At 37.9% G+C, this 27,786-nt stretch overlaps 1 protein-coding gene across 3 annotated transcripts in view; it reads left to right on the top strand.

Moving 5' to 3' along the window:
* The first annotated feature begins 6,040 nt into the window (after positions 1 to 6,040).
* The window catches only part of CCNT1 (cyclin T1), a 36,166-nt gene continuing 14,420 nt past the window's right edge, over positions 6,041 to 27,786 (top strand). The window contains exons 1-8 of one of the 3 annotated variants that reach the window (XM_032348053.1): positions 6,041 to 6,549; positions 8,269 to 8,350; positions 15,138 to 15,266; positions 18,390 to 18,450; positions 20,211 to 20,273; positions 21,551 to 21,596; positions 23,288 to 23,451; positions 23,614 to 23,684. In XM_032348053.1, the coding sequence (XP_032203944.1) occupies positions 6,389 to 6,549; positions 8,269 to 8,350; positions 15,138 to 15,266; positions 18,390 to 18,450; positions 20,211 to 20,273; positions 21,551 to 21,596; positions 23,288 to 23,451; positions 23,614 to 23,684 (777 nt within the window). In that variant the 5' untranslated portion in view covers positions 6,041 to 6,388. The remainder of the gene's footprint in view (positions 6,550 to 8,268; positions 8,351 to 15,137; positions 15,267 to 18,389; positions 18,451 to 20,210; positions 20,274 to 21,550; positions 21,597 to 23,287; positions 23,452 to 23,613; positions 23,685 to 27,786) is intronic. The other 2 variants (XM_032348054.1, XM_032348055.1) reach the window with 2 other exon arrangements.

The following is a 27,786-nucleotide window of genomic DNA, read 5'->3' as shown; positions in this document are numbered from 1 at the left end:
CTTTTTTTCTTGCACCAGTCTTTTTTATACTGTAAGTTTCAGAGGGCAGTGAATAGAAAGAGCACTGACTTGGGCTCACATATTACTTTTGCCATACCCTCAGTATCTGAGTTTGAATAGGTTAAGCCTCTGTTTATTTTAAAAAATGGCAATGGTATCTATCTCAGAGTTATGAGAATTAAATGATAATGTATGCAAATTTCCTTAGCATAGTGTTCAGTATATAATGGAAACAAACAGTATTTAAATGTGAATATGGTACTTCTGATGAGTCTTTACATTATTTCAAGCAGTGGTGTGCTGAACCAGTTCATACTGATTTTTGAGCTGCCTCTTAAATTTTCGGGAGTTTTACAAGATGGTTGTTTAAAATTATCAAAACTTACAATTAAATAAATTGAAAAGTAAAGGTAGTAAATACTAAAAACTCATCTCTTCCTAATTATTTTACTATTATTTATGCTCATGAAATTTTATCTATTGTATGTGTACATTCTGTTATTTTTATTCTTTTTTCTGTTTGCTTTTCAGTTTGGGAAGTTGCTGTTGACATATCTTCAAACTCACTGTTTCTTTCCCTGGTTGTGTCCAGTGTATTGATAAGCCCATCAAAGGCATTCATTTCCTTTACAGTTTTTTTTTTGTTTTGTTTTTTTAAAGTAAGCTCTAGGCCCAACATGGGGCTTGAACTCATGAGATCAAGATCAAGAGTCACACATTCTAGTGACTGAGCCAGCCAGGCACCCCTGTTACAGGTTTTTATTTTTATTCCCAACATTTCCTTTTGACTCTTAGTTTTCATTTCCATGCTTCATTACTCACCTCTTCTTGCATGTTGTCCACTTTTTCCATTAGCGTCCTTAGCATATTAATCAGTTAAATTCCCATTTTGACAATTCAAAAATTTCTGCCATATATGACTCTGGTTCTGATACTTGCTTTGTCTTGAGACTGCATTTTTTGTCTTTTAGCATTCCATATATATATATATATATATATATATATATATATATATATATATATAATTTTTTTTGTATAAAGTTACACATGATACACTGAGTAAAAGGAATGGATGTTTTACATTTATCTGTTTGGGAGTTCAGGTGCTATTTCCTGTTTGCAATGGCTGTAGGTATCACAGGCTAAAATTTCCTCTGATGTCTTTGTCTCCCCTGTTGTCTTTGGGTTTCCTTTCAGACTCCTTCTTAAATAGAGTCTGAGTCTGTAGTTCTTTTGTTATAATCACCTGCTATTATATAGGAGACCTACTGATGTGTTGGTAAGGGGGGGGGGGGCGGGTGACGAAAGTGCTTTATAATCCTATCAGGTCTTAGTTTTTTAGTAAGCTTGTGTCCCCTCCGGACTGTGACCTTCACAAATGCTAGAGTTGGTTATTTTGCTTTTCCTGTATTGGTTAGGTTCTGTTAAATAGCTTCCACTGAGGACAGGCCTTTGTTAAGGACAACTGAATGCTCTGGGTCTATTTCCAAGTAGCTCTTTTTTCCCTTTCCCTTCCAGAAGGACAAGGGGATTTTTCTCCAATCTTCACAGTAAGAACTATGGGGCTCCTGGAAGTAAAACTCATGAAAGTGCAGGGGCCCTCAAGAGGTTTTGTTTCAAGAGGTTTTGTTTTGTTTTGTTTTTAAAGATTTTATTTATTTATTTGACAGACAGAGTACAAGCAGGGGAAGCAGGCTCCCCACAGAGCCCAATGTGGGTCTTAATCCCAGGACCCTGGGATCATGACCCCAGCCGAAGGCAGAGGCTTAACTGACTGAGTCCCCCAGGTGCACCTCTGTTGGTTGTTGTTGTTGTTGTTTCCAAGTCTCTCAACCTAGGCCAAGTTCAGTCTCCACCAATTAGGCAACTGCCCTTCATGTATACCTACCAGTTGCTGGTTTCAATAATAGTTTTGGTCTCAATAAGCCATGGGTCTCTGTTCTGCCTTTTCTGATTCTGCCTGTTTCTCCAGTTTTTGTGGTAGAGGTTTACCCTGTCCCCTTAATGCTTTGCTTAAAATCTAATAAGGGTTGTTGATTTTCAGTTTATACAGGTTTTGTTGTTGTTGTTGCTGTTATAAAAATAGAAGTAATGACTTCCAAGCTCTTTACATATCAGACTGGAAACCAGAAGTCCCTGTCTATAGTATCTATATGGCGGAAATACTATGTGATGGTATGTTCATCTCATCCCAAGTCCATGCTCTGTGATGTCATGTTGGTAGCTTGAAACTGGCCACAATGGGAGAATTTAGACTACAGAAATGGTAAATGCTGCAAACAAAAGCTTGATTTATTTTGACTAGACTTAAGTGATAGTATGTAAATAATGTAGATTAAGTTTAAAAATACATCATATCTATGCCCATTACATCGTCAAGAGCACAAAGAATTGAAAGGTTCTTCCAGTTTCAAAAACGATTATCCAATTCAGCAAAGATGTTTGCTCAAGTCACTGACAAATAAGTGAAGTTCCAACATAAGTCTCATTGTCTCATTTTTTGGCGGGGGAGAAGAGGGAGAGGGAGAGAGAATCTTGAGCAGGTTCCATGCTTGGCCCCTTATTTCACTTTTATCTTACTGATTAATGCAAATTAAAATGTCAACAAACAGTCAAAACTATTCTCATTTGCTGGGGTGCCTGGGTAGCTCAGTCAGTTAGGCATCTGACTCTTAATTTTGGCCCAGGTCATGGCATCATCTCAGGGTCTTGAGACTGAGCTCTGCATGGGGCTGTATGCTCAGTAGGGAATCTGCTTGGGATTCTCTCCCTCTCTCTCTCTCCCCCTTCTCCTCCCTCATTTGTATGTGTGCTTGCTCTCCCTCTCTCAAATAAGTAAATAAACCTTTGGAAAAAAAAACCCCTATTCTCATTTGTCCAATGTAATCACAGGTTGGTTCTTGAATCAAGAAGTTGGCAAAATTGAGTGAAAGCATTCTGTGAGAATCAACTGGCTATAGGAAATTTATAATAAAGATCATATATTGTATTTTTTATAAATGTGTGCTACACATTCATGTTCATGTTTGAACTTACGTATGTATACATACACATACAAGTATTTTCTGGATAGCTGGTTGTTCATAATTTACCTGTATACCCATACCATGGTCGATTTCAAACTATCATAGGACACCAACTGAATGTGGATTTGTGAATCGTTACAAATGGCAAACCATCTTCTCATGTTTTAATCTGGAGACTATATAAATGTTGGAAAGAAATGATTTTGACAATAAACATGTACTGAACACCTGTTGTGCCTGATGGTGTCCCATCAAGATCCAGAGATGACATTTAAGATCACACAGCTAAGGGACCCTGGGTGGCTCAGTCAGTTAAGTGTCTGCCTTCAGCTTTGGCTGTGATCTTGAGGTCCTAAAATCAAGACCCATGTCTGGTTTCCTGCTCAGTGGAGAAAGTGTCTCTGCCACTCCCTTCCCCCCTCCCTCTCTCATAATTAAATAAAATCTATTTAAAAAATCACAAGGTAGTTAAAAGAATACCTGGGAATTTTAAGGATATTATATTAAGTGAAATAAGCCAGTCACAGAGACAAACACTATATGATTCTACTTATGTAAGAGATCTAAAGCAGTCAAACTCACAGAAACACAAAGGTTGTCAGGGCTGGGAGGAGGGGGAAATGAAGCATATAGAAATAAAGTTTCAGGGCGCCTGGGTGGCTCAGTGGGTTAAGCCACTGCCTTCGGCTCAGGTCATGATCTGAGAGTCCTGGGATCGAGTCCCACATCGGGCTCTCTGCTCAGCAGGGAGCCTGCTTCCCTCTCTCTCTCTCTGCCTGCCTCTCTGTCTACTTGTGATCTCTGTCAAATAAATAAAATCTTTAAAAAAAAAAGAAATAAAATTTCAGGTTTGCAAAATGAAAAAGTTGTGGAGATCTGTTACATAACAATTTGAATATGGCTGATACTATGAAACTGTACACATAGAAATAGTCAAGGGTTAAAAAAAAAAAATAGCTGGGATTTGAATCCAGGCCTGATTCAAAACTCTTGTTTAGCAACTGTTATACTGCCTCCTACTTTCAAATATTTATCCTCTCAAACAATATTTCCTTTCTCTGAGTACATAGGTCCTGGGTCTGTATGGCAGGATAGCCACTGATTACCACCCGCATTGCCTAGAGCTTAACAGATACCAGAACTTGTTCTTGGAAAATTGGTATACTCATCCAGGACAGCAAATTCAAAATGGAGCCATCAATCCAAGAGTTTAAATGAAGGACCAGGGGCACCTGGGTGGCTCAGATGGTTAGGCGTCTGTCTTTGGCTCAGGTCATGAGCTCAGGTCATGATGCCAGGTTCCTAGGATTGAGCCCCTGGGTCAGGCTCTCCGCTCATCAGGGAGTCTGCTTCTCCCTCTCCCAGAATGCTCGCATGCTCTCTCCCAGAAAAATAAAATGTTTAAAATAAAAATTTAATAAAATTTGAAAAGCAAACAAAGGTCAGAGAAATAGGCAAGAGGGTTCTGGGAGAAATAATTTTGGTTGTTTAAAAGACAATATAATTGGGACTTGGGTAGCTCAGTTAGATGTCTGCCTTTGGATCAGGTCATCATCCCCGAGTCTGGTTTGAGCCTGCATCTGGCTCCCACAGGGAGTCTGCTTCTCCCTCTCTCTCTCCCTCTGCCCCTCCCCCCAGCTCATTTTTTCTCTCAAATAAGTAAATCAATCTTTAAGAGACTATAATGACTACATAATTTTAAAAAATTCTTATTCTACTAAAAGGAACACACCTGTGACAATAGTGAGATGTTTGAAATCATTATTTTTTAACATGTTATAACCTGAAATACGTCACTTAAATCTTCCTGAACCTGAATTTTTCTGGAGTAAAATGTAGCTAATGCTAATTATAGGTAGTATAGGGCAAAGGAGGGCCTGAAATGGAAGGAAATATGTCTGAGAATGAATCAGAATCAAACTGAGCGGAAGCAGCCATGTCTAAAATGGAAAAAACTCAAAATATTATGAAAGACAAAGGATTCTAATACTATCCCAATTTAATCAAGGTAAATTGTTTCAGAAAAGCAAGAATACAGTTTGCTAGAATGGCAAGAACAATGGAATTAGACCTGATTTAAAAATCAACACTTACAAGCAGTGCAGCATAAGGCAAACTACTTAATTTCCCCAAGCCCTGGTTTCTTCCTTGTAGGGTGCTGTAGCCATTTATTTGACAAATATTTATTGACTACTAGGGCCAGGACAGGACTGTATTAGGTAGGTGCCATGGATACGTCTCAATTTTAATATAATAAAGACTCTGATAATATTTACTGAATGTTTTCGATGTTCCTATTACAAAGGATTTTAATCTATTACAAAGGATTTTAATTAATTATAGCTTCATTTAGTCCTTCCCACAACCTAAAACGTAGGTACTATTGTTATCATTTACAGTTATATATAAGAGGGACAAAGAAGTTAGGTATCTTGCCCAGGATCAAACAGGCATTAGGCGTTCCGCTGGGAAATTTCTTGAGAGATGACAGGAACTTTTAAGTTCTTAGGTGTGCAAGGTGGAGGTAGAAGCTTTCCACAAAGGAGCACCTTTAGTTCGCGCTCTACAGAACGGGGGTTGAAACGTTATTACCTCTTGGGGTTGTGTCTTTTAAATGAAATAGTGTATCAATAGTGTGCCTAGAACATGGCAATCACTAAACATTGTGAATTAAATTTCATTTCCTCACGTTGAATCACTGTGGCGAAGCACAAGAATTTTTTCAAGGCTTTAAGTAAACGTTGTAAAAAGCTTTGCAAATGGGCAGTTTACACTGCTACCAACAACGTTAAGAGCTGTCTACCTGCTTTATATTACGATATACGATAGGGCCACTCTCTGATCACTTTTTTCTGTTTTTGACAGTCTCACCTGTTCTCTGTCAAGTTCGCTATATCCCCCATTTTCTACCGTCACCTCCGCTACAAACGAAGTTCTCCGAGAAACCGCCGAGGGGCGCGTGGGCGGGCGCTTTATCCCGCCACAACAGTTGACTCGCCAATTCGTTCACCACGCGAAAGCTAAACCCGGCTCTCGCGGGAGGAAACGTGGTTTCGAGCGAGAACTTCTACCCCCACCCTGCCCCCCCCAGGGTCACATGACTGGCGCCTGCGTCCTAGACTCAAGGTCTTTCCTGGTCACCTACTGGCTGTTAACTCAGCTACAGGTCGTAGCGAGGTCCATTCCGGATATAGACTCTTTAACTAGCCCTCCTTTGCGGAAGCCTGTCACAACCTAGCCGTCCACATTTTAGCGGAAGTTCGTCACGTCGCGGTTGCCCCCGCACAGCGGATGTGTGTCGCCGCTTAGGTGACGCTGGGAAGTGCTTGCAGCCTCCGCCGCTGGCTTCTGGTTGAAGCACTATGGAGGGAGAGAGGAAGAACAACAACAAACGGTGGTATTTTACTCGAGAACAACTGGAAAATAGCCCATCCCGTCGTTTTGGCCTGGACCCAGATAAAGAACTTTCTAATCGCCAGCAGGCAGCCAATCTGCTCCAGGACATGGGACAACGTCTTAACGTGTATCCTTGCGGCCTAGGCCTCCGGCCTTGGAGTCAGACCCGCCTTGCTAGGGCTTCAAGGCCTCAGGCTTTGTCAGGGACGGAAGAGAGAGGAGGTGGGCAGGGTCTGAATGTCTAGGTGGGAGAGCCTCCGATGGGGCGGGCTGAAGTTCAGTGTTAACGCCAGGGAAGCGAGGCGGAGTTAATTTCCCGCTCGCTTGCCAGTGCCACCAGCGTTGCTGGGAATTCGTATCCTTCGCAGCTTTGTGTTTTAACCAGCCGTTCCTGGTCCCCTTTCGTTGTGTTCTGGTCTCCTGGTCTGGTGACTTAGAGATTGTACTTTTCTGCTATTCCCCAGGGGTTTGGTGGAGGTTTCACCGTTGATGGCTGCCTTTTGAACTTAGTGTGTAAAGACAGTTTTGAGAAGTTCAGGACCTGTAGGTCTTAAGAAGAGAGGGTGGCCTAGGATTAATGCACCAGCTATGGTTCAAAATCCGTTCCTTCCACTTAATAGCTGTTTAAGAAACCTGTCAAATTCTTGGTTTTCTTGTCTGTAAAATGGAGTGATAACTCTTGCATGTAAATTTCTGTACCTAAGAAAATGCCTGGCACTCATGTTCAGATAGTAGCTACTGTAAAACTTACAGAACTTCAGAGGAAGGAAGGATGTCAGTTTCTGTTTGTAAGGATATAGACCCGGGATCTAATGTTTTAAAAAACCGTTTACAGAATGTTGAGTTTTTAACTTACTCAGAGTTCTGATGTGTACTTGTTTTCTTTATATTTCAAAGATCAGATAATTTAGTGACCCCCCCCTCAAGTATTTTTGTCAGAAAATATGCTCACTTTGTAGCAGAGAAAGCTTATATAGTTATAAAGTTCTTTCGGCCCTGGAAATGAAAAATTATTTTTGGGTGAAGCTCGTATTATAGTGTGTGGCTGTCTGTAATGTTGTACCTTAAAGTTGTGCTCACCTCAAAAGAGGTGTCCTGTTTATTGAGGATATTTGATTTGTTTCCCAAGCGTTCGGTCAGTACTAAGTTAAATTTCCTGTTTGAAATTCTGTTTTAGTACATCTAGCCCTTTTTTATGTGTGTGTTGTTATTAAGGTTGTTGACATCTTGGGACCAGAATCTCTTCCCTGAATAACCCACATTGTCTCTGAGGGCTTTAGAAGTAAGACATTTAAAATTTGTCAGTGAATGAGTATCAAATCATTCCACAGTGTTTCTTCTCCCAGGGATCACCATATGAGAAGGCTTAGTTGTCACACACAAGGGGGACTGAAAAGTTAATTTTTGGAGCTTAGGAGGGGAGTAGATAGTGGAGACATACCTAGGGGCCAGATCAGGGAGGGTGTTACAAGTCACGTGAAGAGATATCCTGAGCTAATGGATCATCACAGCAGGATTTTCAGGAGGCAAGTGACAGGTTTAGGTCTACATAAATTTTTTATATTCCTTGATCCACACATGCTAAGAAGCTTGGTTGTTATCAGTTCAGCAGGTTTTACATACTGAATACCGATTGTGGGTAAGGCATTATGTTAAGCGTCAGTTGGCGGTTAATAATTTGGTGAAAGGAAACAGATTTGCTCTTTAATTTGAAAAATTAAGTATGATTTTCATTTAGAACCGTGTACTGTGCTTAACTGCATGGTCCTTTTGGGAGGATATATAGGTTGTATTTTTGGGAGTTGTTCTGCCTGCCTGTTTTGGGGCCTTAACTTTAACATTTTAGCTCACAATTGACTATCAACACTGCTATAGTATACATGCATCGATTCTACATGATTCAGTCCTTTACACAGTTCCATCGAAATGTAAGTATTATTACTATTCTGTATAGCGTAATCATTTTGTGATCGATTTCCTGTGTTTGGGGGGTGAGGAGGTTGATCTATGTTGCTGAACTGGGATTTGAAATTTAGAAAATAGGATTGATCACTTTCATTGTGTGTCACACTGAATCCAGTCTTCCAGTTTTTCAGTAAACTGTCTGGTTAGTTATTTGGTAGGTTTAGTGCATCCTTAGGATAGATGGATTCTCTAATAAAGAAATAGATTATTGAACACTACCATTTTTGGGTTGGGAGAGGAGCATTAAAGGGGAGATGATGCTTAATTTAAGTGTAACCTTTGAAGTGGTAAATAGTAATGTTGCCACAGGAAAACAAGTGAATGTAAGTGATTTAGATTTTCTAAAAATCTTTGATAGAATTGCAATCAGTGACTGGTTGGAGAGGGAAAATACATTATGTGATGATGGGGGGCAACTTTTAAGACAGGAAGAAGAAAATAATAGTAATAAAGGGATTTTTTTTTTTCTGGACAGAATTGTAAATAGTGCTATTTTTAGTTTTGATACCTGAAATGGTTCTATTTAATATTATTATAAATGACTTTGAAGTGAGTACACTATATATATTATGTATCCTGGTTGCAGGTAATGTTTAATTAAATCACAAGGTAATAGGGCTAAACTTGATGAATACTTCAGATGGATTTGTGAGTCAAATATTTCTTCCCCCCCTTTTTTTAAAAGAAAGGTTGTGTTTTGAAGAAAAGTGTTTAAGACTTACCCTTAGGACAATAGGCTTTGAGCTATTTATTTATTTATTTATTTGACAGAGAAAGATCACAAGTAGGCAGAGAGGCAGGCAGAGAGAGGGGGGAAGCAGGCTCCCTGTTGAGCAGAGAGTCAGTCCGATGTGGAGCTCAATCCCAGGACCCTGAGATCATGACCTAAGCTGAAGGCAGCGGCTTAACTCACTGAGCCACCCAGGCGCCCCTGAGCTCTTTTTTTTTTTAATGCCATGGAAAGAGAATCTGTGAAGCTAGATAGTGCTCTTGTAATATAAGTTGGCATACTCAATATTGGGAGTAACTGTACCGGAAACCCTTTGGATCTGTGGATTAAGTATTCCCAATTTTTATCCAGTCATCTTGGCTTTCTCCTACCAGTAGACCTCTCACCTCCAGCCATGCCCTACCTCTGATTGCAAGAAGCAAGTTTATTAAGATAGGGAAAAGCAGTTAATGAGGATATCTGTCTGATAGCTCTGTAAGAGAAGGTAGTGGATAAAGAATGAAATTTGAGGAGGAAGTCCATAGCTGTCTTGCCAATTCTGAATGTTCTTCATGTCTTCCTTTTTATAATGGTAAAGATTTGAAATCTAGGATGAAATACATCTCAAATCAGTTTGTCCACTTTGTGCACATGTATATTATATACTTCTCCTGCTTATATCTTTTAAGTTATATTTTTCCTTCTTTCCTGTGTATTAAGCTTAGCAAGGACAGAGTCTCACTTTTCTGTGTATCCTCCGAAGCACCTTCAGTAAACTTGAATGAATGAATGAATGAATGAACTGGTAATTATCCAATAAATATAGAGAAATTCCAGTGGATGACATGACCTTTTCCAAAATACAGTGACTTTTAAAATTTGGGATTGTTGATCCTCTCTAGAGAATTGATTTTAGGCACATTCTGGAATTAACAGATCAAAAATACCACCCTTTAATATCTTAGGTTTAAGACGTGATAAATCCAAGTTCAAATTTGAGAGGACTTAATACATTGTTGTAGCATTGATATTTGTCCTATCAAGCTCCTGTGCATTTTTCATGTTATTTTTTTCTCATTATAAAGGCAATAAATGCTTACCGTAAAAATTAATATGGAAATGTATAATAGAAAGTGAAAGATCCTCTGTAATCCCACCCGCCAGGGTTAACCATTGATAAATGTTTTGTCATATAGTGTCTTGGGCATTTTTGTGTGTAAATACCTAGTATTTATGTATTTCTATTAAAAAATAATTTCTGATTATACTACTATTATGTGAATTGCCTTTATTAGTTAACAGTATATATCGGATATCTTTTCATAGTGGTTTTTCATTACAGATGACCTTTGAACGAGGTAGGGGTTGGGGTACCTATCTCTACACAGTTGAAAATCCACATGTAATTCTTGACTCCACAGAAAGTTAACTAGCAGAAGCCTTACCAATAACATAGTTAACATGTATTTGTATGTTATATGTATCATATACTGTATCCTTACCAAAAAATAGGCTGGAGAAAAGAAAATATTAAGAAAATCATGAGGAAGACAAAATAAAATTATAGTACTGTATTGTATTTATAGAGAAAAAATTTGCATATAAGTGGACCGACACAGTTCAAACCAGTGTTGATCAAGTGTTAGCTGTATTTTATTTTATTTTATTTCTTTATGTGTGTTAGCTGTATTTTAAATGGCCACATAGTATTTCTTTGTGTTGTTACCATATATTTCACCTCCATACTGGCAGATATTTGGGTTGTTTGTAGTTTAGTAATTATATATAATGTTATATAACATTGGTACATGTATTATGTGACTTACATGATTGTTTTAATATAAATTCCTATAGGTAAAATTACTGCGTCTATAGGGCTGCATTTAAAAAATTTTTGTCCTCTCAATTTGCCTTACTGAAAGATTGTACCCCTATACATTGTTTTGTTGTGTCAGTTTGCCCTACTGAAAGATTTTATCAGTATACATTGTTTTGTTGTGTCAGTTTGCCTTATTGAAAGATTATATCAGTATATATTGTTTCCAGCAGTGTGGAAACAACTGCTGTGAGGATGTGTCTGCATCCTCACAAATAACGTATTTATTACATCAGGAAATAGTAAGTTTTAACGACTTGTTGTGCTCTTGGGATACAGCGGTAAACAAGATAGAGGGCATCCTAAATTATTTTCTTAATTTACATTTTTTTAAATTAGTGAAGTCAAGCTTCTTAAACCTATTTAGGTCATTGTTCTTATGAAATTGAAAAATCGACTTAAAAATTGACTTGGTTCGCTTTGCTCCTCTTTTATTCTGATTTTCTTATTTATACGAGCTCCCATATGTTAGAGCCGTATGTCATGTGTTGTGAATACTTTCCTCATTTTGTTCTATTTCTTTGTTCATAGAGTTTTGAGGCCTAGAACTCTTGCCTTTAAAAACTTCTTAAAAATTTTTTGTTGAGGTATAACGGTAAAGCACAAAAACCTGAAATGTGCAACTTGATTACTTTTTGCCTTATTATTATTATTACTGTATGTATATGTAGCCACCACTCAGATGAAGATAAAGTATATTTCCAGTACCATGGAGGATAGAGAACTTGTCTTTCAGTGGAAATACATTTTATTTCTTCAGTGGACATGATTAAATGATTAATTTTCATTTAATTTGTGGCATTGTATTACTTTTTATGAGAAGAAATTTAACCTCATGAATTGAATTTCTAAATGTACTGTCTTAAATGTTTTCAAATGAGGGAGTATAAAATTAATGGTGAGCAACTTGGTGTGTTTATGTAATATTTCATATTTTATGAAATTGGGTGCTGTATTTTAATACCTAACATTTAACTGGGTGTATTTTATTCTGGTTAGCTTATTCTTAAGGGGTCAAGCTTAGTGGTTAAGAGAATGGGCTCTGGAGTCAGACATGTCTGTCTAGGTTTGGATTTTGTGAACTGCTTATATGGCTTTGGGTAAGTTACCATAGGCCTCAGTTTTCTCATCTCTTTGGAGTCAGTAATAGCGCCTGTCTCCTAGAATACTTAATAAGATTTATTTGTTTATTAGAGAGAGTGCTAGTGGGGGAGGGGCAGAAGGAGAGGGAGAGAGAATCTCAAGTAGACTCTTCATTGAGTGCAAAGCTTGGAGTCCTAACTTGGGGCTTGATCCCATGATCCTGAGATCATGACCTGAGCTGAAATCAACAGTTGGACTCTTAACCAACAGAGCCACCCAGACACCCCCATGGTTCTTATATATATATATATACACGTGTGTGTGTGTGTGTGTGTGTGTGTTGTGTGTGTGTGTATAAGATTTTATTTATTTACTTGACAGAGATTACAAATAGGCATAGAGGCAGGCAGAGAAAGAGAGGGGGAAGCAAGCTCCCTGCCAAGCAGGGAGCCCGATGTGGGGCTTGATCCCAGGACCCCGGGACCATGACCTGAGCTGAAGGCAGAGGCTTTAACCCACTGAGCCACTTAGGTGCCTCAATATTTAAGTGAATTAATTTACAAAGTGCCTGTACATAATGAATAAATACTAGGTGGTATTTTTATTCTTTTAAAATGGAGAAAATCTTAGATTCTAACCTGGTATATGAATTCCTCTTAGAAATTGCCTTTGATAGGAACATGCTTTAGTAAACTGGATTGGTAAGTGATTCCATGAGGACCAGTGAGTATTTACATGGTTGTGCAAAAATTAGACTGAAATTTACCTCTTGCAGCCTTCCACTTAATGAGTTGTTACCTTGCCTTGTTAGCCATTGTTTGTACACCATGTTTTAGTTTGTGCCTTTTGAATGTATTGTTAGTTCTTTGAAGACAAAGTTGTAGGCTAAAAATCTTAGTGTTGTTTTTAAGTATTTCTTTTCCTTTCTGCTTTTTCCTATCAGTTAAAAAGTCCTGTTAATTTTTAGAATGTTAGCTGTTTTTTCTGTACATAGTCATCATAAAATTGAAAGAAGAGAGAGAGGGGTACCTGGGTGGCCTCAGGTGGTTAAGTGTGTGCCTTCCGCTCAGCTCATGATCCCAGGGTCCTGGGACAGAGCTCTGAGTTAGGCTCCGTGCTAGTGGGTGCCTGCTTCTCACTCTCCTTCTTCCTGCTGTTCCCCCTGCTTGTGCTCTCTCTCTCTCTGGCAAATAAATAAATAAAATCTTTTTTTTTTTTTTTTTTTTTTTAAACAGAGAATAAAAGAGGAAATGATGATATTCCTGTAGCTAGCTGCTCAGAGAGAATCCTGTTGACATTTTAGAATTTTTTTTCTTGGCACACAAATACATACACAAAGATTTAGTGAAGCCCTGTTAATTTTCTAAAATCATACCTGCGGTTCCCCCCGTTTTTCTACTGCTAATGCCTACTCTAAACTTGATTTCTTAATGCCTGGATTACTAATTTTTTTTTTCTTTTTTAAAATTAATTTTTAATGAGTGTTATTCTTTCCTCCTTTTAGTCCTCCCTAGGACTGGATATGTCTGTCTGTCTGACCTTCCTTCCTTTATTAAATATTTTATTTGAGAGTGTGTGTTTTTTAAGATTTTATTTATTTATTTAACAGAGGGAGAAACAACGAGAGAGGGAACACAGGCAGGGGGAGTGGGAGAGGGAGAAGCAGGCTCCCTGCTGAGCAGGGAGCCTGATGTGGGGCTCGATCCCAGGACTCTGGGATCATGATCTGAGTCGAAAGCAGATGACTGAGCTGCCCAGGCGCCCCTCAATTTAGTATGCTCTGATTACTCACATCTTGTTTGTGCCTATCTTCCTCTGGTTCTGCTTTGTTTATCCTGAGGTCTAGCAGTATATATGGAGTTTGCTGCTTAAAACTGCAACAAACATGAAGGAAGAGAATTACTGCTGTGAACTGGATTTGTGGGTAAAAATCTCTTACAGCGAAATAGCAGATAGCAGGAAGGATATAAAGAAGTATTAGAATGCCTATTAGTTCTACTCCATAAAGTGAAATAGATACTTAAATTATATAAAATTATTTATCATGTTTCTTTGACTCCTGGTTCTTGCCATTGCCATCTTTGATTCATTGAAATATTCTTAAGATTCAGTAGAATTTCTGAGATTTCTTAGATCCCTACCAGGCTACATTTATGTCATATTGCTCTAATCTGTTAACATTGTTTTGTGACGAATTTGTTGTTTACTTGTGTATTGGCTTGAGATTTTTTTTTCCCTGTGTGCCTTTGTATAACATCTTGAATATAACACTATTTTAAAATTCCCTTTTATAAGATTTGTGCTCCCTCCATATATAAGTATACTCTAGATAATTCACATACAATAAAATATATCCTTTTAAAGTCTGCAGTATGCTGAGTTTTTGTTGTTGTTTTAAAAGATTTTGTTTCTTTTAGAAAGACTGCACATGAGCAGGGGGAGAGGCAGAGGGGGAGGGAGAGGTGGGGGGAAAGAAAATCAAGTCAACTCCTTGCTGAGAATGGAGGTGGACATAGGGCTCAATCCCATGACCCTGAGATCATGACCTGAGCCAAAACCAAGAGTTGGACACTTAACCAACTGAGCCATCCAGGTATCCCAAGTCACTGGTTGTTAATATATTCACCAAGTTATGCAGCCATCACCATGGTCTAATTCCACAAAATTTACATTGCCCCAGAAAGAAACTTCTTATGCATTTGTGGTCACTCCCATTTTCCTATTCTAGCCCCTGGCAATCACTAATCTACTTTCAATTTGCACCTTGAAAAACAAGTATATAGAGGGTTATGATATAACTTAAAGAACTTCATTTTAAATAGAAAACCAACTATTTACATCTAGTCGTTTCTCACATAGATTGCTTTCAACGAGAGTTTGTTACAAGAAGGGTTGATTTTTGGGAGTGGATGGATATGGATTAACAGATATGAGAGGGAATGGCATTTTAAGGAGAAAAGGCATTACTGAGAAGTGATGAAGTTGGGGCAAGCAGGGAATTTGGTTTGAGACTTAGGTCTTTTTTAGATCTACCTTGATCTAGGAATAAATAATGAATGTAATTTATTTTCTTTCCATCCAGTCTGTGGCTCCAGCGGCCTTATTTCTAGCAGCTAAAGTAGAGGAGCAACCAAAAAAATTGGAACACGTCATCAAGGTAGCACATGCTTGTCTCCATCCGCAGGAATCACTTCCTGATACTAGGAGTGAGGTAGGGGATTCATTACACATACCTGTTTGTTTTTTTTTTTTAATTTATTTTGATGGTAGCTTAGTTTTGTAACTTTGATTTACTTAAGTCTGAGTGGGGGCTCTTGAATTTTTAGTTTTTATTTTTCCTTTACAAAAAACATCAGAAACTATGGCAAAAGTTAGTTGTATTCGTATAGTAAAATTGGGAAATGCAGAAAAACAAAGAAGAAAATGTATCACCTAGGTATAATTTGGACCATGGATATGTAAGTGATTATTATTTCTCAGTTCTTTTCAATGAAAAGCTACACACATATGTATGTTTATGTCTTTTCCACTTATTATAATGTAAATATTTTCCCATTTTACTCTCCCTTTTCTGTCTCTCTCTCTCTTTTTTTTTTTTTTAAAGATTTTTAAAGTTCCTTTGACAGAGGTCACAAGTAGGCAGAGAGGCAGGCAGAGAGAGAGAGAGGAGGAAGCAGGCTCCCCGCTGAGCAGAGAGCCCGATGTGGGGCTTGATTCCAGGACCCTGGGATCATGACCTGAGCAGAAGGCAGAGGCTTTAACCCACTGAGCCACCCAGGCACCCCTCTTTTTTTTTTTTTTCTTTTTTTAAAGATCGTAATTATTTGAAAGAGCCCATGAGCTGGATGGGGCAGAGGGACAAGCAGACCCCCTACTCAATGGGAAGCCAGATGTGGGGGCTCTATCCCAGGATCCTGAGATCATGACATGAGCCAAAGTCAGATCCTTAACCGACTGAGCCACCCAAGCGTCCCATGAATAATATTCTTACCAATAAATTTTTGTTATGGACTCTTCAGAAAAATGAGTCCTGTCATTTTTTTTTTTTTTTTTTACTTTTAAAGAAATTACAGAAGTTACATATGCTTGTTAAAGACAACCCAAATATTCAAGAATCATTTGTAGTGAAAGTTAAAGCTCATCTCCCCTCCTCCTGGCAGGATACTGCTGATTATAATTTCAGTATATGTTCTGTTAACCTCTATCCTGTGCATGTACACATAGCTTTTTTTCCTTCCATCCTTCCTTGACTTTCTTAAAGAAGGGAAACTGTCCTGGCTTTTAAGTCTGTTGTTGGGGAGTGATGAGTAGTGAGAAATTTTGAGGTCTGACATGTGTGTTTAAACTGTGAATTTCTGTTACTAGATTATTTACGTCTATTACAATGGATGCATGAGTCATCTTTTATCAAATAGTTAAATTTACATGTTCTCATTATATTGGAGAAAGTGGTTCTTTGCGGGGGGGGGGTTATTTGGTTGCTTGTTTTTTATAGATTTTATTTATTTGAGAAAAGAGTGCAGGGAGGGGCAGGAGAGAATCTCAAGCAGACTCTGTGCTGAGTGTGGATTCCCACAACCCTGAGATCATAAACTGACCTGAAATCACAAGTCAGACACTTAACCAGCTGAGCCACCCAGTTGCCCCTTTATTTTGATAATAGCCCCTAATTATGTGAATTGTTTCCCATAGCAGGGTTTTGATTGCCCTTCGTTTTCTCTTGGGTACAGCAGTAGCTCTTGTTGAGAGTTACTGCCCTGGATTTTTATTTTGGTTTTAGACTAGTAAATGCCCTTGGTCCATAGGACTGACCAAATGAAACAAAATTTTGTTTTAACAGAGTAAAACAAAAAATAATTTACTTTTTTTCCTCTAAGGTATATTTATGTAATTTCTTACCTGAGTTTCTGTTCCTTGTGAGATGGGGTATCTTAGAGGAGGATATTTTCTTCACTATATGGAAAGCAGTACTAGCATAATTTAAGTCCTTATTGGACTTGATTCAAGATCATAAAGCTAGGTGGAAAGTTCACTACACTATAGATCTAACTCCTGCCCCAAGTCTCATTCTCTGACCTAGAGTTCTAGACCATTGCTGTCCAATAGAAATACAGAGGGAGTCATGTAGTCATGTATAATTAAACTTTTTAAACTTTTCATTGAACTTCATTTAAAATCTTCATTAGAAATAAAATCTTCGGGCACCTGGGTGGCTCAGTGGGTTAAGCCTCTGCCTTCAGCTCGGGTCATGATCTCGGGGTTCTGGGATCGAGTCCCACATCGGGCTCTCTGCTCAGCGGGGAGCCTGCTTCCCCCTCTCTCTATGCCTGCCTCTCTGCCTAGTTGTGATTTCTCTCTGTCAAATGAATAAATAAAATCTATTTAAAAAAAAAAAAGAAATAAAATCTTCATATAAAAGAAGGTGAAATTGGAGCACCTGGGTGGCTTAGTCCGTTAAGTGTCTGCCTTCAGCTCAGGTCGTGATTCCAGAGTCTTGGGATCAAGCTCCGCATCAGACTCCCTACTCAGTGGGGAGCCTGCTTCTCCCTCTCTCTTTGCCCCTCCACCCCTGTTCATGCTCACTCTCTCATGCTCTCTGTCTTTCTCAAATAAATAAAATCTTTAAAAAAACAAAAAAATGGAAGGTGAAATTAATTACGATATTTTATATTTTATATCTGGAATCACAACCTGAGCCAAAAGCAGACGCTTAACTGAATGAACCACAGAGGCACCCCAGTTTGGCATATATTCTATTGGATATCTCAATTTAGACTAGCTACATGTAGGTGCTCAGTAGCCATATGTTGACAATGGCTGCAGTATTGACTGGTACAAATCTGAGAGAAGTTTTTTGTTGTTGTTTATTCCCTTTTCCTTTGAACTCTTCCGATTCTTAAAAATCTAGCATTAGCTGGGAGGTTTTGTCAGGAGTCAGATGTTTGAAATTGCCTGCAGTACCTTAGGAAGGGTCTACAGTGTATTTTGATGATGTTGAAAAAAGATGTATGTATCTTTAATTGTCTTGTGTCTGCATCACATGACTTTAAAACCTAAAATGTTAGTCTTGAAATGAACCAACTCTCTGGTGCCTTTTCTGTAGCTAATTATGAATGAAGTGTTACTTCTCAGTATACCACTTTTTTTCCTTCTTCAAAGAGGAAAAGGTGTGCTAAATATAGAGATAAGGATTGTATTTCAGTTCCTAGGCTACCTCCTCACTTCATGCCTGCCTTTTGTTGCTTTGGTTTTCCTGGAAGAAGTTGTTAGAATTGTTTACACTTTATATATTGTGCCTTTTTGGGAAATAATTTATTTGTCTTCTCACCTACAGGCTTACCTGCAACAAGTTCAAGATCTGGTGATACTAGAAAGCATAATTCTGCAGACTTTAGGTAAATTTATTTTTCTTTAAAATAGTAAATATAGGGGTGCCTGGGTGGCTCAGTGGTTAAAGCTTCTGCCTTCGGCTCAGGTCATGATCCCAGGGTCCTGGGATCGAGCCTCACATCGGGCTCTCTGCTCAGCAGGCAGCCTGCCTCCTCCTCCTCTCTCTCTCTCTGCCTTTCTCTCTGCCTACTTGTGATCTGTCTGTCAAATAAATTTAAAAAAAAATAGTAAATATAAGTAATGTAAAATTTTAAAATTTGCAGAATAGGAAATAGGAAGAAAATCTCTACTGAAGGCTTTTGCAAATTATAGAGGTTGTGGAATGTGGTTTAACACTGACATATACCAAAGACAGAAGTCAGGCATAGCCGTCCTTTGGAATAGCAGTTAGTAGAGTTTTTTAAAATTCTGTGTTCATAATTTGCTTTGGAAGGTTTGTCAGTTTTTAACTTTATGATAAATAATGGCAAAAACTAATGAACTTTTTTCCTTTTATGGATTTTTATGATCTGTTTGCCATTATATTTAAAGGACAGTGTTTATTTTAAAAATTGGTAAAAGTTTATTTTTTTAAAGAGGTCATGTAGTTTAATTTTTTTTTTAGATTTATTTTTTTATTTATTTAAAAGATTTTATTTGAGGAAGAGAGAGAGAGGGATAGCGTGACTGGGGTGAGAAGCAGAAGGAAAAGCAAACTCCCTGCTGAGCAGGGAGCTTGATGTGGGACTCCAGGATCCATGACCTGAGCTGAAGGCAGATAGATACCTAACCGATTGAGCCACCCAGGTGCCCCTAGATTTATTTATCTGAGAGAGAGAGAACAATCATGCATGTGTGTGCAGCTGCATGGAGGGAGGGGCAGAGGGAGAGAATCTTCAAACATTCTCCCTACCTTGGGGCTCCATGTGGGGCAATATGGGGCTCGATCTCACAACCCATGAGGTCATGACCTGAGCTGAAACCAAGAGCTGGATGCTCAGTGGACTGAGCTCCTAGGCACACCTCTAATCAGTGTTTAGAACAGCAGAGTAGGGGTGGAGGAATTGCAGCTCTAGTGGTTGATGGGCAACCTTGATGATTATCTGTTACTGTTTTTATCAGAGATACTACCTTTAAAGGTTTTTAGCAAATTCGGAAAATAAGGATTTTTTTTCAAGGTTTTTTTTTTTTTGCGGGGGTGCTATTTTTCTCTTCTCTGGGTAAGGGAGGAGTTCATGAGTTTGTTGAAAAGTTATTGGTACATCTGTATGTTATTGCATGTCTACACACAATTCTTTAAGGCTTCTTTCTCTCTCTCTTTTTTTTTAAAGCATATGTGCTGCCAAAGTGAGCACTCAAAGCTTATCTCTGAAGTTAATTTCTACTAACTCGCTTTTTACTTTAAATTATCTTCAAAGTAACTGTTTTAGGAGACAGTGATCTTCTGGTGGGGTAAATTTTTATTAATATTTTAATGTGGAAGCCAGTAGGAACTAATTTGCATGAATCATTTGTCCATTGAGAATAAATTTCTGTTTAGAGATTATTGGTTCCTCAGGGGTCTTGAGACTGCGTTAGCTTTATTATTTAGTTCAAAATTTGGTTGTCTTTGAAGATAATGTGTCTTAGAAAAGAGTGTGCTATATGTGTTGTGTGACCCTCTTAGACTCTGAACAGTAATTCTGGGAGAGGAAAATGAAGGAGGCTTTTAATGATGACTCAGATAAAAGAAGTATAAAATGTCTCCAGTATCTTTAGCTTTTTAACCAAAGTATTTTTTTTTTAGGCTTTGAACTAACAATTGATCACCCACATACACATGTGGTAAAGTGCACTCAGCTGGTTCGAGGTAAGGAATCCCAGGTTGAAATGGCTGTCTTAAATTGTTTTACCATTTAATGGCTGTGATTTATTTATGGTGGACAAATATATAACTCAGCTGCTTTGGCCAGAAGTTAAATTGAAAGGGTTACCTGGCTTAAATCAAAATGAGTGTTTCTAATTTGGGGTTTTTCTCCTGGGTTCTTAAAGTTAAAGAGAATTAGCCTCTTGAGGGTGTTTGTCAGAACCTGGAACAGATTTCATCAAGTCAAATGACAAGTATCTAATAGCAGTTTAAGGATACATTGGGAGTGGTGATCTTAATGTGATTCTAGGATTGATGGCCCTAGACAGCCTTTTACAAGCCACCCAGAGGATCTAGAATTTATTTGGCTATTTCAATGATTGACAAAGCCTTGGAAAGACTTTTTTATTCTGATTTAAACCTTAGTAGCTGTAATTGCATGAAACCTTGTTCCTCTTAGTTTGAATAGTAGTATCAACATGTAGACACTTCTGCATTGAAATGCCTTCTACTTTTGTAGATGAAACTGATAATTGGCCTTATTTTATATTTTGCTAATATGTGCTTCATCTGTAAGTTTCCAGTTTTCCTAAGTTCTTTATATTTAGAAAACATTAGAGGGTTTACATTAAGCAAGGATAAACAAAGGTAGATAGATGCTGATATTGAAAAAAACTAAGTTTTAAGGAAAATTAAAATTTACTTTATTACCCAGAGCAGTTTTTTGGGGAAGGGGGCATGTGTCCCCCCCCCCCTTTATTATGGTATATCAAGTAATTTATGTTATTTGATGATTTGGGGTCTGAATCACAGGCTACTCAATTAAAAAAATTTTTTTTGAGCACAGATCACTTTTCCCAAATACACAGAGGTCTTCTGGATTCTGATCTTGCCTCCAAATTAGTTCATCTTCTAGTTCAGTAAACTCTTGTATCAGAATTTCTAGGTTACCTGTTAAAAATGCATGTTTTCTTCTCTAAACATACTGAGTCACACTCTAGGAAGGATGTCCAGGAATTGGAGTTGAAACAAGTACTCCAGATACTTGGTGTGCAGTGTAAAGCTTGAGTTTCTAGGTCTGGAAACAGTATAGTTATTATAATTAGAAGTTGCTGATTTGATGTTTTTTGTAGAATGTTAAACATCAGGTGGTCAGGGACCATGTCTGCCTTATTCGTTATTATGTTCTGTACTTGGAAATATTAAATGCTCACTAAATATTGAGACTGAATGGAACTAATAACTTTTTCCCTGTCCCCCCCCCCCTTTTTTTTTTTTAGCAAGCAAGGACTTAGCACAGACTTCTTACTTCATGGCAACCAACAGGTTTATATTTTAATATTTTCCCCTCTATTTTTGGGATAGGGCTTGTCACTTTTTGAGGATATATGGAAAGATATCAGGTCTAGCACTTAGTATACTAGAACCCAAAGACCCAGGATAGATCTTTGCTACAGTGTATTACAGAAAATTCTCTGGTAAATATTTATTTTTCTGTACAGTTTCCATATTTTACTTTAAATTTCCATGGTGCTTTTTAATTTGCTAAGGTGATGCAATTATGTAGTACTTACTGTTTGAAATTCTACCTGATTCTGCATGTCTTCCTTTACTTTAAAATATCCAAGAGCAGGGGCACCTGGCTGCTCACTTGGGAGAGCATGTGACTCTTGATCTCAGGGTTTTGAGTTTGAGCCCCACGTTGGGTGTGGAGAGTACTTAAAAATAAAATCTAAAACAAAAAAATAAAAAAATCCAAGAGCATAGTCCTTGTTAGTTAGTTCTTGTTAGTCAGTCTTGTTAGTCTTGTTAGGTAAACTTGGGGTTGATCGTGACTGAGAATCTAATTTGGAGGATTCTGCAATACTTACAGTATTTATTTATTTATTTTAAAGATTTTAATTATTAGAGAGAATGTGCACGTGTGTGTGACTGAACGTGCACAAGCAGGGGGAGGTGTGGAGGGTGAGGGAGGGAGACAGAAAGCCTCCCTGCTGGGTGGGGAGCCAGACATCTGGTTCTATCCTAGGACTCTTAAGATCATGACCTGAGCCAAAGTCAGATGCTTAACCAACTGAGCCACCCAGGTTTCCCAATAATTATGGTGTTTATAAAACTTCCTTTTTCTTCCCCATTGCCAGATAAATGTGCATGAATATGTGTAAAGAGCTTTTTCTTCTTTTTTTTTTAAAGTTTTTTCTTTATTCTTTCCTTTTTAAGACAAAAATTAATACGTAATTTGTATTACCAAATTACTTGATCAGTCTCGTCTCCAATTGATCGTGGAAATCAAAGATATTTCTGTTGACATTATTTTTTATAGCCTGATAGGAGAAATTTTTGAAGTAAATCATCAGTTAAGCATATTCACAGTTGAGAGAGTGGTAGTCTATTCATTATTTTAGTTTATTATATTTTTACTTTTTAATTTAGTTAACATATGCTATAATATTAATTTCAGCAGTAGAATTTAGTGCTTCATCAGTTTCATATAACACCCAGTGGTCATCATATCATGTGCCCTCCTAAATGTCCATCTCTAATTACTCCTCTATTATTTTTAATTGACCAGACCTGTGGTTGGCAAGAGATGAGATAATTTTAAGGGGGTTTTAAGTATTTGATTTAGGGATTAGACATAACTAAAAATCTTAAAAATTTCCTTAAGTTCTAAGTTTCTTCTCAGGATAATAGATCCTTATTTTAAAAAAACTGAGTACCCTTTCTCTTTGGTTTTGGTCCTGGTCTTTTGTCAGGATGTGGGATTGATAATGTATAGTCAAAAAATTCAGAAATGTTACCTGAGCAGGTGGGTTAATGAAAAATCATGTTGGGTGCTGGATCAGAGCACTGGATATTTCTTACCCTTCTTACTCTCCAGTGTTTTTTAGTTTTTTTTTTTTTTTTCTTTTTAAATAATGGAGAGTTTTAACTTTGGGTTCAAAATTGAGAGCTCATAAAAAAAAAAAAAATTGAGAGCTCATGACACTCTCTTGTTTCCTTCCCTCTGATGTCAGCCTGCATTTGACCACATTTAGCCTGCAGTACACACCTCCTGTGGTGGCCTGTGTCTGCATTCATCTGGCTTGCAAGTGGTCCAACTGGGAGATCCCAGTCTCAACTGATGGGAAGCACTGGTGGGAGTATGTTGACGGCACTGTGACCTTGGAACTTTTAGATGGTAAGTTTTAGAGTAAGGGACCTTGGAAAGCACTTGCTCTTGATCTGTCACATATCTGGCCCAAAGTGACTTCATTCAGATGAAAATAGTTAGTTGAGGTTATTCTTGTTTTTTTACTTCTGCTTGTCTGAGTTTTTCTTAAATGTTCTATTTCATTTGTAGAACTGACACATGAATTTCTACAGATTCTGGAGAAAACCCCTAACAGGCTCAAACGAATTCGGAATTGGAGGGTAAGAATTATTTCTGTCAGCTTGTAGTACAAAATTAGTTTTTTTCTTTTGACTGCACAGTGAATATACCAGAATTGGATATGTACCCCAGGTTTGGAATTTCCTTTTTCTTAGTTACATAATAATCATGACTTCAACTTCATAGCTTAGATACTGCTCAGAAGTCAGTGATGGTGATGGGTGATAGCAGGATTTGTTTTGTGTTGTGCAACTATTGTGATACAGTCAGTTGGCAACATTGTTGAGTATTTTCTGTGTGGAGACTGTTAGGGAAAAAATGTGGCTTCTCTGAGTCATAAAGTGGTGGGTTCTGGTAGAGGAAATATAGAGTTACAAGGTTAGAGCTGGTATCATTGTACTTTGACATTATTTGCTTTTTAAATGTAAGATTTTAGAATTTTATTTTTATATCGATTGTAGGGTAAAGTTGTATTTCAATTATTTTTCCAAGTCTTATGAAATGGAATCATTCTTTTTTCCCTTGGCTTTAGATAGAAAGTTCATTTAAAAATGTTTCCTGCAGGGGCACCTGGGTGGCTTAGTTGGTTAAGCTTCTGTCTTTGGCTGAGGTCATGATGCCAGGGTCCTGGGATCGAGCCCTGCATCGGGCTCCCTGCTCAGTGGGGAGCCTGCTTCTCTTTCTCCCTCTGCCTGCAGCTCCCCCTGCTTGTGTACTTTCCCTCCCTCTCTCTCTCTCTCTGTCAAATAAATAAATAAAAATCTTAAAAAAAATTTTTTTTTATTAAAAAAAAATGTTCCCAGGGCGCCTAGGTAGTTCAGTGGGTTAAAGCCTTTGCCTTTGGCTCAGGTCATGATCTCTTGGGGTCCTGGGATCAAGCCCTGTATTGTGCTCTTGCTCAGCAGGGAACCTGCTTCCTCCCTCTCTCTCTGCCTGCCTCTCTGCCTTCTTGTGATCTCCCTCTCTCTCTCTCTCTCTGTCAAATAAATAAATAAATTAAAAAAAAAAAAAGTTCCCTGCAGGGGAGCCTGGGTGGCTCAATTAAGTGTCTGCCTTTGGCTTTAGGTCATGATTCTGTGGTCCTGGGATCAGGCTTCCTGCTCAGCAGGGAGCTTGCTTCTTCCTCTTCCTTATGCTCTCTCTTGCTCACTCTCTTTCTCCCAAATAAGTAAATAAAATCTTAAAAAAAAATATTCCCTACATTCTCAGAAATCCAGATTGATAAACTTAATTTCATTCTCCTGAGTTTAGAGAATTGTAGAAAGTGAGTTAGTCTACGATTCAAAGGAGGCTTGAGAGCACATAGTACATCACTATGATCATAGGACACCTCACCAAAATTTCCAGAATTTGTTTTTGGACCAGCTGCTGTCATAAGCAGTCATAAGGCATAGATGTTCATGAATTAATTTTAGATATGCACAAATTAATTTTTTAAGTGGCTTGTAGCATTGGTATAGATTGCTGTAACTTTTGGGGGGTATGGTAGAAAACTTAAGAATACCCTTTTAGCAAATTTTTGGGTATACAATTAATATGTTATGCAGTAGGTTTCTAGGACTTACCTTGTATAACTGAGTTTGTACCATTTGACTACAAGGTTCTTATTTTCCCTCTCCCCCCAGGCTACTATTTTACTCTCTCTGTATGAGTTTAAATCTTAGATTGCTCACTTAAGTGAGATCATATTTTGTCTTTCTGTGTCTGGCTTATTTCACAGCAAAAGGCCTTCCAGGTTCATTCATGTTGTGACAAATGATAGGATTTCCATCTTTTTCTTTTTTTTTCAAATTGTGGTAAAATACATATAGTATGAAAGTTACCATCTTAACCATTTTTAAATGTACAGTTCAGTGGTGTTAAGTATATTCATATTGTTGTGCAACCATCATTACCATTCATCTCCTTAATTCATTTCATTTTGTAAAATTGAAACTTTATATCCTTTAAATAACTCTGCATTCCCCCTCCCCACCCAGCCCCTGGCAACCACAATTACACTTCTGTCTATGTGATTTGGCTTCTCTTAAATACTTGATATAAGTGGAATAATACAGAATATGTCTTTCTGTGGTTTATTTCACTTAGCATAATGTTCTCAAGGTTCATCCATGTTGTGGCATATTGTAGAATTTTGAGTCCTTTAAAGGCTTAGTAATATTCCATTGAATGTGTCCACCATATTTTGGTTATCCATTCATCTGTCGATGGACACTTGGGTTGCTTCCATATTTTAGCTACTGTGAATAATGCTGCTGTGAACATGGGTGTACAAGTATGTCTTCAAGACCTTGCTTTTATTCCTTTGCCTATAAACCCAGAATTGGAATTGCTGGATTATATGGTAGTTATGTGGTTTTTGGTTTTTGGTTTTTTTTTTTTTGGTAGTTCTGTTTTTAATTTTAATTTTTTTGAAGTTGTTTTTAAATTTTTTTAGAAAAGATTTCATTTATTTAACAGAGAGATCACAGGTAGGTGGGGCGGGGGTGGGTAGACTCCCTGCTGAGCAGAGAGCCCAGTGTGGGGCTTGATCCCAGGACCCTGAGATCATGACCTGAGCTGAAGGAAGAGGCTTAATGTTCCACTGAGTCACCCAGCTGCCCTTTAAATTTTTTAACTTGAAAAATTAAAAATATTTGAAGTCCAGATTGTTCCTTTTTTTTTTTTTTTTAAAGTTACCTGTGCCATTGATGTCATATCCAGAAATTGCCAGATCCACTGTTGTGAAGCTTCTGTCCTGTTTTCTTCCAAGAGTTTTATTGCTTTAAGTCCCTTATTCAGTTTTGAGCTAATTTTGTATATGGTGTTAGGTAAGGGCCCAACTTCATTCTTTTGTATGTGGATATCCAGTTTTCCCAGCTCCATTTACTAAAAAAGACTATCCTTTCCCCGTTGAATGGTCTTAGCCTTTTGGCAAAAATCATTTGACCATAAATGTAAGGGTTTATTTCTGTGCTTTCTCTTCTGTTTCATTCATCTGTATGTCTTTTTATGCCAGTATTACTGTATTATTGTATACTGTATTACTGTATGGTGCTTACTGTAGCTTTGTAGTTAGTTTTGAAATCAGGAAGTGTGAATTCTCTAGTTTTGTTCTTCATTTTCAGATTGTCTTAGCTATTTGGGATCCCTTGAGATCCATAGGAGTTTTAGGGTGGCCTTTTCTCTTTCTACAAAAAACATTGGGATTTTGATAGGGATTGCATTGAATTTGTAGGTTGCTTTGGGTAATAATGTTCACATTTTAACAACATGAAGTCTTGGAATCCAGAACATGGAATGAGTTTTCCATTTAGGTCTTAATTTCTTTTAGCAATGTTTTCCAGTTTTAATTGTACAAGTTTTTCATCTCCCCGGTAAGTTAATTCGTAAGGATTTTTTTGATACTGTTATAAATAGGATTGTTTTCATAATTTTCTTTACAGATTGTTCATGTACAGAAATGCAACTGAAATTTGTGTGTTGACTTTGTATCCTGCTACTTTGTTGAATTCATTAATTCTGACTTTCTATGTGTGTGGAGTTTTCTATATAAGATTATATCATCTGCAGGGGCACCTGGGTGGCTTAATCAGTTAAGCGTCTGCCTTCTGCTCAGGTCATCATCCCAGGGTCCTGAGATCAAGTCCTGCATCAGTCTCCCTGCTCAAGGGGGAGTCTGCTTCTCCTTCTTTCTCTTCCCCTGCTCCTCTCCCTGCTTGTGTGCTCTCTCTCTGTCAAATCAATGAAGTCTTTTTTTTTTTTTTAAAGATTTTATTTACTTATTTGACACAGAGAGAGACAGATCACAAGTAGGTAGAGGCAGGCAGAGAGAGAGGGGGAAGCAGGCTCCCCACTGAGCAGAGAGCCTGATGAGGGGCTCAATCCCAGGACTCTGAGCTTATGACCTGAGCCAAAGGCAGAGGCCCAACCCACTGAGCCACCCAGGTGCCCCTCATGAAGTCTTTAAAAAAAAAAAAATTATATCCTCTGCAAGCACATAATTTTACTTCTTTGCCAGTTTGAATGCTCTTTTTTTCTTTCTTTTTTTTTTTTTTTTTTTGGAGAGAGAATATGAGTGGGGAGGGGTAGAGAGAGAGAGAGAATCTTAAGCAGACTCCGTGCTCAGCATTGACATGGGGCTCTATCTCACAACCCTGAGAT

Source organism: Mustela erminea, chromosome 6 (genome assembly GCF_009829155.1).
Source record: "Mustela erminea isolate mMusErm1 chromosome 6, mMusErm1.Pri, whole genome shotgun sequence".
In the NCBI taxonomy this organism is placed as follows: domain Eukaryota; kingdom Metazoa; phylum Chordata; class Mammalia; order Carnivora; family Mustelidae; genus Mustela; species Mustela erminea.
This window is presented reverse-complemented; position numbering and strand designations above follow the sequence as displayed.